The sequence below is a fragment of the Anas acuta genome, chromosome 3 (genome assembly GCF_963932015.1).
Source record: "Anas acuta chromosome 3, bAnaAcu1.1, whole genome shotgun sequence".
NCBI classification, from domain to species: Eukaryota; Metazoa; Chordata; class Aves; order Anseriformes; family Anatidae; genus Anas; species Anas acuta.
The window spans coordinates 61,016,719-61,030,194 of NC_088981.1; the positions used below are offsets into that span (position 1 = coordinate 61,016,719).

Consider the following 13,476-nt stretch of genomic DNA (forward strand, 5'->3'; position numbering starts at 1 on the left):
TGTTTTGGGAATTTTAGCGAATCTGTTTCCCATTACTTGACTCTGGAATGCTGTGCTCCAACACAATTATTTTCATCATTTTCCTCTAAGCGTCTCTATCATATGGCTATATATATTTATCTTTTTAGGAGGCTCATCTATGAATCTTAGCATAGAGTAACACAAGCTAGTAATAATACTTATTCAGAGTAAATTATATAAATAACTTCTCAAATATCCAAGTCTTGGAAATCTTTTTGGATACATTGGCATACTTTACACTTTATGTCAACTTTGGTATTATATTTTGGTTCCTATAACCTACAGGGAATGAGAAAATATTTTGCCTCTTCAGCAAGTCAACACTGATTTAGAAGTTGCACCCAAGCATGTTATATTTTATATTAGTATATATTAAAAGGAAGACCTTTATCCTCTGTTTCTCTTTTCCAATAAGCTTATGTTAATCTGCACAATTGTTAGCTTGAGAGTTGCAGTATATTTTGTAGATGTATGCAGTCTAAAATCCATTATCCTTTGTCAGAAAAGACAATGCAACATTGTTTTAATTGACTAAGAAATGCAGGAAAACTGCATATTTTGCCTCAAGTACTGAATTGTGTAAATGTAGTCATGATAATCAATGAAATTGCAGGGAATCTCTTGATGATGGTAGTACCTCATGAAAGGAATTTGCCAAAACAATTCATTTTTTCACTTGATGTAGCTGAGAATCTGGTTCATTTGTGCATAACCCAGGTGAATTTCTATTCTAGTGTATTCTAATATATAGTTAAATAATGGTGTCTGTCTCCTAGATGTGAATTTGACCTCCAGTTTCTAGTGATGTCATACAAGCATGAATTAGCTTGGCTTGTTCAACAGGAAAATGTTATGTTGTGCCCCTCATGAGAACAGGCTTTTAGGTTGTATAATCGTCACTGCAGTGGAAACTGAGCTGGGAATCCCTTCGCTCCAGGTTAGAACTTCAGAACAGAGTAGTTCACTTGGAAGGGACCTACAAGTTGGACCTAGAGTCCAACTGCCTGACTACTTCAGGGCTAAGCACAAGTTAAATGATGTTATTGAAGGCATTATCCACATGCCTCTTGAACACTGACAGACATGGGCATCAGTCACCTCCCTAGGAAGCCTGTCCCAGTGTTTGACCACCCTCATGGTAAGAATAAAGCTACAGTAAAGAATTTTTTCCTTTCTTGTCTGAACCTCGCCTAGTACAGCTTTGTGCCATTCCCATGCAATGTATCGTTGGCACCAGGAGGAAGAGACCAGTACCTCCCTCTCCGTGTCACCTCCTGAGAAAATTGCAGAGAGCAATGAGGTAGCCTCTAAGCCTCCTTTTCTCCAAACTAGACAACTCAAATATCCTTAGCCTTTCCTCACAATACATGTCTTCCAACCCTGTAATAAGCTTTGTTGTGTCTTCTGGATGCTTTCAGATATCTTAACATTATTGTATTGTGGAGTCCAGAACTGTGGAGATGAGTATTTAAGGTGAGGTGGCATCAACTGCTAAATACAGTGACAGAATTGCCTCTTTTGACCTGTCTGTGCCTGTGCTTAATGTACCATAAAACACTGTTTGCTGTCTTGGCTGCCAAGGCACACTGCTGGCTCGTGTTGAGCCTGCTGTCAACCAGCACACTCAGGTTGCTTTCTGCCGAGATGTTGACCAGCCGCTTGTCTCTCAGTCACGTGTCTGGCATTACTCTGTCCCAGATACAACACCCAGCAGTTACCTTTGTTGAATTTCGTGCCACTGATGGTTGCCCAATGCTCCAATGCCTTTTGATCCTTCTGCAATGCCTCTTGTCCCTTCAGGGAGTCAACAGCACCTTCCAGTTTAGTGTCATCAGCAAACTTCCTAAAGATGTGTTCCACTCCTGCATCCAGATCATCTATAAAAATGTAGAATGGATCTGGACCTAAAACTGGGCCCTGGGGAGCACTGTTAGTGACTGCCTGCCAGCCAGATACAGCCCCATTCACTGCAACGTTATGAGCTCTGCTGTCAGCCAGTTCATCACCCGGTGAAGGGGCAGTGAGGGATGATATCAAAGACCTTTCTAAAATCCAAAAATGACATCTGCTGCCTTTCCTTCATCCACGAGGTGGTTGATCTTATCATAGAAGGAGACTGTTTTACTAAGGCAGGACTTCCCTTCATGAGCCCATGTTGACTATGCCAAATAATAGCTTTTATTCTTTAATAAATAAAGCCTTTCAGTATTCCTCGGGGTAATCTTAGTTCCTTGGAAAATTTATGCAGAAGACTGAGATTAAGACAAATAGGTCTGTAGTTCCCTAGGTCTTTTCCCTACCTGTTTTGTAGATGATAACACTGATAACACTGGCTAGCTTCTAGTCCAGCAGGCACCTCTGCAGACTCCTATGACCTTTGATAAATTGTTGTGGGGGTCCAGCTATAATGTCATCTAACTTCAGTACTTTGGGGTGAATCCCATCAGGCCCCATGGATTTATGAATATTCAGTGGATTGCTTACAATTTTGGTGACCACAAATGAAAAGTCACCATTGCCCCAGTTATGGTCCTCCAACAAAAGACTGGGCAACCCAAGATCTATCATAATGGTAAAAAAAAAAAAAAAAAGTGAAAATGGCATTAAATGCTGTTTCTGCATCCTTACTTGTTAGGTGACCATCACTAAATATCAGTCCAATGTTTTCCTTAGACCTCTTCTGGCTGTTAACATGCTTAAAGCCTTTTTTTTTGTTGTTTGACACCACCTTTGTCAACTCAAGGTGAGCTTTGGGTTTTCTTTTCTCCCTACAAATGCAAACTGCAGCTCTGTGTTCTCCCTGAAAAGCCAGACCTTGCTTATATTTTCTTTGTCTAAGTTCCAAGAGGTATTCCCTGTCCAGCAAAAAGGTTTGTTTCATAACTACTCGTAGTTTTCTTGACTTCCATGTAACCCAGGACTGACATTTTATATATCTAACACAATATTTCTGTATGCCTAGATCTAATAACGTAAACATTCCAAATACTTGTCTCCCCTTTTTCTGTACTGGATTGGGAAGTATTGCTATCGTGTGAGGAAAACTATACTTCTGTAGAATGTCACCCTTAAATTCTTGGATTGAAGTGACCTCACATGGAACATCTGGAAGTACTTGATAGGATGTAAGGGAGGAGACCTTGAGACATTTCATTTTGGTTCTACTGCTAGACTAGTGAATGTCTCATGTATCACTTTCTCCTCAGCGTGCCCATGTTTCTCTATCTGTAAAATTATTTTTTGCCAAAGTCTTTTTATAGATTAATGAATCTTATAATTACCACAAAACGTTTAGCTAGTGTCTTTAGATATCTGTTTTAGATCGGTTTTCAATCTTTGAGCTTTTCAACAAAAAGTAAATGAGAATTCATGACCATATATCAGCTTTTAAAAACAGGAAGAAGGTTGTTCTTTAGGAACTGGAGAGCTGAAGATGCAGTTAAATTATTGAAATGTTACACATCAAATCTTGTTATTGAATGGAATTTAAACACTTATGTCCATATCTATATGCCTTGAAAAAAAAAGTTAACTAATCAAAATTCTGTCACCTCAGAGTTTTGGGAGTATAGTAGCCCTATTTTCTTCCAGAAAGTGCTGCTTTTCACTTAATCCATTAGACAATACAAAGCAAGCATTCACTGTTTAAAAACAAATAAATGTCATTACAAGTGTAGTTTAAGGAGCACTCTATTTAAACTTTACACAAGTGGAACAGGTCTTGAGACTTGTCATGAAAATAAGATACTGGGGCTGGGGGGGAGGAGGGGAGGGTAAGTTAGTGATTTCTTTTTTTAAGATTGTATTGCCACTTACGAGGTTGCATAGGAAAGATTTTTAGGCTTCTGAAAACAAATGGTTCTGTGGAAACTCATAAGGGCAGAAATCTTACAAATTCTCTTTTCCTACTCTTTTAGCTGTTCAGTGGCCCTAACTCTTTTTTTGTGCTAATGCACCTTTTACTAGGCAATTTTTTATATGTGAGGGTGAAATCACTGTTGCTATATCCACTGTGGCTGTTCACTCCAGAAGTTGGAGACCTGCACTTGGCGATGTGTTCTGTCCAGTAGTCTCCACAGTGTAATTTCAGCCTTATTTGGTGTCTTCCTCCCCTACCCCCTTTCTGGCCTCACTGAAGTTTTTTGGCTATTACACAAATCATGACCTTTTTTCCTGTTTTGTCTTCAGTGCCTGTTTCCTGTTTTCTTTCCCTCCCCCACCCCATTTTTTACTCCTGGCTCTATCTCCAGTGTTGTCTTAGCTTTGTCTCTTACCATTTATATATTTTTCCCAATTATTTTTTTGTTGAGAATTGAGAGCTATAACATCACTTCTTCCCTTTGCTGTGTGTTTGTATCTGTAGTTGCTGCTGAATGCATGTTGAGCACTAATTTGTGTCATTCCTAATGTTTCCCAAAAGTCAAATCTATCATAACGTAGTTTCAAAGCAGTGAAAAATGTTTCTTATCTTTACGTAAGTATGGATGAACATGTTTTCTAAGTGATCAGTTTCTTTTATTTGTTGACAATCGTATGCCTCAGACTTCTTCAATGTGTGTGTCCCAGACTCATCTGCACCTGAGCTCCAGTTTTTGGTCTTAGACATCGCTCTTTGGGATTTATTGCTCTAGTGGTCTTGATTTGAGAGAATGTGATGTTCTCAGAATTTTATGCAAGTGTCTGAGGCTCTTGTCCGTTTTGTTAGTATATACCAATTTTCCATTTCTCATTACTCTATATTTCTCAAGGTATTTTAGAGGTGAATCCATAGTTAAGGAAAGGCTAGATAAGATGGATATCTACAACTGTAAGCTTAAATATGGTCTTAGATTCAGGATAAGCATACCCATAGAGAATAGCGGTACACTTAAATATGCTTTCAAACGCTTGTTCTGTCAACACCTAAACTGTTGAGCCTAAAAAGAGGAAAAGAAACTCACAAACCTGTGCTGACTGGGAGTTTCATTCAAACAAGTATGTCTTTTTGGCATGTAGCTCGGAATGTCTTGCTATGTCTTTTTGTAATTAAACTACTATCTAATAAGTTGCTGTCATCTCGGGTTTGTGTATGCCTACAATTGTTTCTAAGCTTTCAAGTTTTCTTGCTGTATAAAATGTGGACTGAAAATGTGGCCCAAGAAAGCTGAATAAAGCCTTTACTTAATTTGTTCTGAAAGCTTCTTGTAATAGCATGCCATCTGTATCTGTACATGTTCATTAAAAAGCTTTTCTGCAGTGGGTGAGTCTGCTTTGGTAAACTGTACTTTGTGATGTGTATTTATATGGGAACGTCATTGCAAGTCACCAGCTTTTTTTTCCTTGTCTGAATACTCAGAATACAGTTCTGAATACTCCTCCCCATCCTTTCCTTGGTGTTCACAAATGAATTATTCTTTTAAATTTTTATCTGTCGTCTTTCCCTAACTCTTCAAAAAAAAAAAAAAAAAAGCCACTTTGTTTAAATAGCTGCTCCCTTGAGGCTTTCCTGCATATCCTGTTATCTGTTTTATATTATAATCTTTCATGCTGTGAATGTCCTTCCAAAAAGCACAAAACAGCTAAAGCACTTAGATGACTAACAAATATGTTAAGTGCTAAAGTCCAGGCTCAAAACCACCCCTATTAGCATAAAGCTCTTCTGCAGTTTTTGTTAGTGTTATTAGACTTATTTCTGAATTTTAGAGGGTCATTTTACTTTATGTAGCCCAGAGACATTGCAGTAGTTGAAATATTGTTAATGGTGAAGCAGTTGCCACAAGAAGTGGGAACCTTTTACAAAACTGCTGATATTTTCACTCTGCTAATCAAATACCAGCATTCAAAAGAGCCTATGGGAACGATAAAGTTTTGGCTGCCAATTTTATTTGCTCAGCTAAGAGGTATTTCTCTTTCTTTCCTTCACTGGTTTTTGTTGCTTGGGGTTGGAAACATTATGTTCCCCCAGGAGCAGTAGATACATGCTTTCCTGAAGAGCAGTATTATCTGTATTTTCAATACTTTGTTATATACTGCAGTCAATACAAGCATCTAAGAGAAAGCTTGCAGAGTCCCACTTTAAATATATCATTTTAGGTGCATTATAGCTATTCAGGGAAAAAGAACACTGAGCAGATCAGCCCTGATCTTTCAAGAGAATAACTGTTCCAGGAGTAGCTAGCTTGCGCTAGCTGCAAAATAGAAATTAAAATGTCAGTACAAGACATCTTGGATGGCTTAACTTTGAGGTTTGAAGAAGATAGGATAGCTGGGGAGGGGATATGGGAACAGCATTTACTCAGTGCAGCAGCGATTGTGAATCATTTTAAACTATCCTGTTTGTCTTTATTTTTGATTTGCTATTCTATTAATAGGCTAGGTTTATTTCCTTGAATGTTGTGTCAATATCTCTGAAGGTCTGTCAAGAGTTAAACCACATATTGGCAACAGCATAGCCAGCAGAGAGCTGCAGCTTACCTGCGGAGATCTAGGATTATTTCACTGTATAGTTTGAGGCTTTGTATTTATTTGGAGTTTGGATTAAGATTGCTTAAGGTTAATTGCCAGGGATGCCAAGTGTAAAACAAGTATTTGAAACTGGCTGCTTCCTTCCTATTGGTAGGAATTGGTGGTAGTATCAGTTTTGTATTTCAATTTGCATCCTGATTTGGGGGGAGGGGGGAAATTAGATAATTTTACACCTGTCACCTATTTAAAATCATTTATAATTTTAATGTCATTTATTAAGTTCTTATTTCCCTCAGTTTAACAATACCGATAGAGTTTTACACATTTCTGGCTTGCCAAAGAGAGCTGTTATTTCTATAGTGCACATATTTGACAACAGAAAAAATCTTGAAGCGTATGTTAAAGCTGAAATATAGAACCGATGCTGCCACCTCAGAAAAGGCCCTTCTGTAGTGATGCTTACACCCTGAAGCTTTGTAAATGTTTGTTCGTTGAACTCGGGTCTTGTACATGGCAGAGCAGACTGCCTTAATGTGTTCTCAGTTGGTTTCTGCCATTGCTTATAAGCTGAATAACCAAAAATAAAAATCCAACAGGTGTTTTTAATGTGATCTCAGTAACATCTGCAACTTTGACACTCAACTTTGACATACTGGTGAAATAAAGACAATGGCTGTATCTGTTTAGGAAAGTTGTGCACAAATGTTCTGCTTGTAAGGTCTGTCAGTAGCGTTCTACCAAAAGCACAGGTTGGTCACTTGTCACTTCTTTTTCCTGAGCTTGAATTCTGGTATTATGGCTATTTCCCTTTTTTCTGTGCTTTTATATATTTCCTCAACATGTGAGATAGTAATAATTCTCTATATGACTTCCACTAAAGAGGAAATAGATACTTGTCAAAACAATTGTGCGTGTCTGGGATTCCAGCATCCAGAAGCTTTATTATGCTGGGGCCTCTCAGTTTGCTTGGGGGTGGGAGGGGAAGTCTTGGGTCCTAGTACATCATTTTTCAACCTGAGTTGGCAAGTGCTTTGATCAACTATGTTATTGTGAGTGCCCTGAAAGCATACTTTATGCAAGAGTAGGTTTAATGTCACATGTATAAAATGAAACTGTTTTTAATCTTGCTGATTCATTGCAAATGCAAAGAATAAAAGTTGAAAATTAAAAATTTGTCACGGCATTTAGAGAGAAATCGTCTCTAAATCAGAACAAGCTAGAATAATTTACAGGACCTAAATGGATTTTTTTTCAATTTTCTTTAATCAGAATTGGGAAAACTGAAATACTGCCCGTGCTTCAGTGGAATTGTTGCACTGTCACAGAAACAAAGCCCTTTGGTATGGGATGGGGTTGAAGGAAGGATATGGAGCCAGCAGAGAAAGCGTTGCTCAGAACAAATGATCGCTTACTACTGTCTTTAATCTTTAAAATTGTGGTTCCCATGAGGGGTTAATGTGAATGGTCAAAAACCACTGTAAACTTGCAACTTTGGTTTCTAAGATAGGGAGAGATTTTTTTCTCAAACTGTTGCTTTTAGTTTGTTGGACAGACAACAGGAAAACAGAGCTGTCTCTTGACCCATGTGCGTTTTCTGGCTGCTGGAATGAAAAGATTTGGAACTAAATCCTGGTTTTCCACTGAACGTGCCCTTCTCTAGCAGTGTCAGGGCTTGGGTGGGGTCATTCTTGTTCAATAAAGCTTTTCAAAAGTGTTGGATTCTCATCAGCTTGCAATTTTTTTTTTTCAGCTCTGGGGAACAGCACAAAGCTAACTTGATAAGCAGATTGTATATGTGTGTATGTACTCTGGCAGAGAGATTGCTTGATTTGAATTAAGTTGCTTTCTGAGACTTCTTAGCCTTGATACATCAAAATGTCCATAGATTGTAAAGGCAGAATTGATAGACTCCTGTTGTCTCTGCATGGGAAATGGATAACATCAGCATAGGTGAAAGGCTGTATATTTGCTTAAATTTAATCCCAAAGATGTTCTGATGTTGGCTTCAGAACTTGGCTTTGTGTAGCACTTGGAATGTAGTTACGTTCTGGTTTTATTGAAAACTTTCCTGTTGTTATGAGCTTTGCATATTGTATTGATGCTGTGACATAAATGATGCAGTCTTCAAAGATTTTTATTCCATTTGGGAAGCAACACTTTTCTAAATGTTTTATTATATGTTTTTAGGGCACTAGCTGCTGTCAGTGGACGAATTTTATCAAAATAGTGTTTAAAGAATTTTCATTTGCGTGTTCCATAGTAGCATCTTTCCTTTCTGAGGAGTTATACCCCTTAAACTGCATTATCCTTTAAAATGAATTCTATTAAGATGTACATGTATTGCAGTAAATGACTTATGCACTAGAAAAAAATGATGTTCTGCAAAAGGTTCCTTATGAAAAGCTGGGAGCACTTAAATGGTAGGGAATAGATATGTACTGTTGAGTTGCTTTAACTGGAAAAAGATACTGAAGAAGTCATAAAAACAATTGGGTTGGAAGGGACCTTAAAGACCATCTAGTTCCACCCCCCTGCCATGGGCAGGGACACTTCCCACCAGACCAGGTTGCCCAAAGCCCCATCCAGCCTGGCCTTGAACACCTCCAGGGATGGGGCATCCACAGCTTCTCTGGGCAGCCTGTGCCAGGGCCTCACCACCCTCTGAGTGAAGGATTTCCTCAGTCATATTCACTGATTCCCTCTTGACTTTACGAAGAGGATTTGAGGTAGCTTTAAGTTGTTTTCTAGAAATTTGTCAACATAAGTTTTATTGTGAAAGTCTATCTAGACCGCAGGTACTCACTGTTCAGTTTTTGGCAGAAGTAACTTTCTCTGTCACATTTCACTTATTATCTATATCTTTGTTTTTGTCTTCAGAATAACTCTAATGCCATATTTAGATCATAGATTCAGAAGTATTTCTTAAGCTCACATCTTCTGTAAGGAGTAATCAATCTTTTTCTGATGAGTCTTGGTATTTTGTGTGTTGCAAGAAATGATAACACGCTTGGAATATTTTTCTCATGCTACAAATCTTAGTTCTACAGGCTTAATGTTTATGTTGGGATAAAAAATGTTTTCCTGGCAATACACATAGGCTACTATATTTAGAAGCATTGTATGCTTGCAGATACTCAGCTGTGTGGTGGCATAGATGTGAACGTGAAGGCTGACAAAAATATCTGGTCTTTTGAATAGCGACTTTGCTTATGATGATCATTCCCGTTAACTCTGGGGCTGCTAGCCATCATGCATGTGCCAGGATGTCTTTGGAAACTGGCTTTTATAGACCTAATAACACTGGGAAGGTGCTGTTTTGTGCCTTTTCTGATCTTGAAGATGAGTGTGGAGGCTATATGTATATAATTAGACACACATGCTCATGTGTCCTTAGATATATGATAATTTTTTAGTATCACAGAGTAGTAATTCAGTGTCTGGTCCTGAAGTCCTATATATTTTTGAAAAGTCATGTTAACACTTGTGGGAAAACATACAATTACATGTACTTGCTATAACTTGAACTATGCTTCACACTGAAATATTGTTGCTGTTTTCAGTGTGGTGTTTGAATTGTGCTGGGGATTTTTAGAACTATTATGGCACCATCTGCTGACCGATGTCAAGACTGGCAATGACAGTTTGCTCACCTGGCTGCTACACTGAAAATCCGCTGCAGGTGAAGAATTAAGAGGCAGTTTATGCAGAATCATAAGAAAGGGCAATTTTTAGCTGGCTCGTGTTTGGGATAAATATTTTTATCGGGAGATACTATTGCAAAGGCCGGATGATAACACAGCTTTAGTTGTCCAGTCATCTGGACTATTGCAGAAGGCTTTTCAGAACAGCTATGAAGCTTCAAAAGAAATCAATTTTTTTGTCTATGTGTAGTAAAGGATTGTTCTTGTTACTCTGCCCTTTAGTACTTTATCTTCTGAGTTTGCAGAGGAGAGATTTGAGAGCATTAGATCAGTTTAGGCTCCAGCTCTGGTGGTCTTGTCATAACATGGGAAACTGCTTGACTCTGACTTGATTGTTGCTTAAGTTTAAAAAGCTTTAAGTTTAATAAAAAAATAAGGAAGAAAACTTGTGTTCTCTGGTAGTCAATTCACTTCTTGAAGTCCAAGAACTTCTTCAATCTTAGATTATGTACATGGATTAACACAATGACCAACAAGTGCAAAATCTGCTGAGACTTCTCCTTTTTCAGATGTCAGTAAGCCTGCCACTTGAGTGTCTGCCTAGGGTTTCTTCTCTGTTTGTCACTCTTGCTGCAGGATTCTTACGCTCGTTCACGTTTGTCATTTCAAAATGAAGTCTTACGAATGGTTTAATGCCATCTTGCAATATGAAGGAGGGGAGATGAGAAATTTGTCCTGCTGTAGATGTTTAGAGGGCTTAAGAAATGAAGAAGGGGAGAAAATACTTGATGTGATTGTTCTGTTTAGTAGGAGCCAACCTGAGTTTATGATGCCTTCTTGGAGACAGGAGAGCAAGAAAAGATAAAATTAAAGCTTCAGACCTGTCCGTTTTAAGCCTAAATGGGTTTGTTTTTGTCGATATCTTCTGAGAGAAATGTTACCTGCTTGCTTCTGTTTTCTGTTTTGTTTTTTTCTTAGCTGTTACATTGCAGGGCTGGATGAGACTTATAGAAACCCTTTTTAGCTACTTAGAGATGCATGGGGGGAAAAAAAAGTCATCTGTAACAATGAAACCTCTAATTTGATTTTACTAAGCAGAGTGGATCATTCTGGGAGTATTCTTTGATCAGCAGATGCTTGGACTTTTCTCTCGGGAAAATTAATCTGTATTAGTCATTTTGATTTGGAAAATAAGCTTGTATGGTATTTTATTGAGATTGATACCTGCCACTAGGAAAGAACAGCAACAGTTGAGTTCTCTGTAAGATCTGAGGACGTAAGCAAAATGTAGCATGGCTAGTAGCAACTTCCAAACTGGCATACTAATACGTGGTTTTAAATAGCAAATTCTCAACAGCTAGTCAAATGGAAACCTCCCTTTCAGAGGCTTATTAACTCTGAGAAATAGTGTAATACATAAATGTTAAGACTTTAATGCTATTTATGAAGAATGTTAGATAAAACACAAAGGACTTTTGAAGAAAATGGCTACATAACTAATATTTAAGCTTTAATTATATTCAGAAATTGCTAATGCAGCAGTAGATATACTACCTTTTAATTTCCTCATTACTGAATGCTTTTGTTTGTTATTTTAATAGCCTTCACTATCTAAAACAAGGAAACACCTACCACATGTAGCTAGACATTTGGTCTTTAGATGCTTGCTTAGTATGAATTTGCCTATGGATAGATATATGAAGGCTCCTGTGTCTCTAAGATAATCATCAAGTTTGCTGCCTTTAGCTGAATGTTGTCCATCCTCTTTTGCCAGAAGGGCTTCTCTTGTGTGTTTGGGTATCTATTTCGGGCATCTATTAGCTTCTGTATCTTTTTTTCCTGTATCTGGGAATGGTCTAGATTAAGTGGTATTATTTCTGACTATTCATGAATGTGCTTGGGAATTTTGGAGGTGATTTGTTTTCATACCTTCTTGTGATCTCTACTGGTTTCTAATCAACTTCAAGTGCAGTTTAAGCTGTCACCTCCTGACTGTAATGGCAGGGACTGATAGCAGTTGATTTTAATGCAGAGATTCCAAGTTATGAAGTTGATTGTAACTAATCTGCCAGTCTCAAGGCCAAACAAGTATACCATTAATTTAAAAAGAATTGTTTGAAGAAAGTTGTAAATCAGTGATTTCTGATAGAATCCAGCAACTTTAAACTTTTATTGTTGGACCCTTGGGGCTTATTTTTACTGGTCCACTTCAATAAATTTGAAAGTGTAATGTGATTACTTTTTCTAAGTATCAAAGCAGCAAAATCTAGTGATACACATTAGGGTGGTTGGGGGGGGGTATGAAAAACCAGCTAGAATTAACTATCAACAAATAACGTTGCTACTAAAGATTATTAGTTCATGTCTAATTATAGTATTTAATTTGAGCATTACTACAAATTACTGCAAATAATACGAGAATCAGTAAAAAGGGGTGATGCTACATAACTATTTTTCTTGATACCTTTTTTTTAGCAAAAGCTGTGACAATGACAACTGAAGTTGGCTCAGAAACTGAAGTAAAGAAAGATCCTGAGCAGGTGGGACCAGACAAAGCCAAGGACAAGCCTGAAGAAGCATCAGAGACTGTAGAAAATGAGAAGTCCGGGAAAACATCCTCTGAAGAACCTCAAGATTCTTCCTCTGTCCCAGCACCAGCTAGCCATAGTAGCCCAAGTAGCCAGAAGAAGGAAAAAGATTCATCTGAAAGCAAGGGTATTTCTCGCTTCCTTCCTCCCTGGCTTAAGAAACAAAAATCCTATACGCTGGCAGAGCCCAAAGATGAGGCCAAGAAAAGAGCAGCAGGGGAAGAACAAGTAGTTGAAGAAAGTGAATGCCATCCACCAGAGGGGATGGCTCAGCCAAAAAGGATTTTAGAAGTGGTGGCTGAGAATAATGCTAAAGCAGATGACAAAGAAGAAAAACACTCTGTTAGTAGTGCTGAAACACAGGTATGTGTGAGGCTACTGATCGCTTTGGAGCGATTCCAAGGGGACTTGGTTGATTTGTGTAATTCATGTAAGGCTTTGTTGGCGTCATCATGGAAAGATAGCAGTTATTATCTGGCATTTTGTGCGATTGGATTGATACAGTTATGAGTAATGTAGCTGACTTAAATAGTTCCTGTTCTGTGGCACTATTTATTTATTTTTAACTGAAGTTGTTTCAGCTGTGACTTGAGTGTAACCTTATCATTTGGCGTAGTCAAAAGGGATAGTGAACTGTGCTATTGAGGTAGAAATGAGCAGGGATAAGAGGAGAAGCTTCTTAACCAGCTTTGCCTCTGAAGCCATTGTATTGCACAAATACCTCCTTAGTGACTTAATCTGTTATCTGTTGTAGAGTCCTTAGATGTTAATTTCTGTGTTAT

At 38.1% G+C, this 13,476-nt stretch overlaps 1 protein-coding gene across 12 annotated transcripts in view; it reads left to right on the plus strand.

Moving 5' to 3' along the window:
• Positions 1-13,476, plus strand: part of EPB41L2 (erythrocyte membrane protein band 4.1 like 2) — a 108,099-nt gene that overhangs the window by 32,223 nt on the left and 62,400 nt on the right. For all 12 annotated transcript variants that reach the window (XM_068677429.1, XM_068677428.1, XM_068677433.1 and 9 more), the window contains one exon: positions 12,582-13,057. In XM_068677429.1, the coding sequence (XP_068533530.1) occupies positions 12,596-13,057 (462 nt within the window). In that variant the 5' untranslated portion in view covers positions 12,582-12,595. The remainder of the gene's footprint in view (positions 1-12,581; positions 13,058-13,476) is intronic.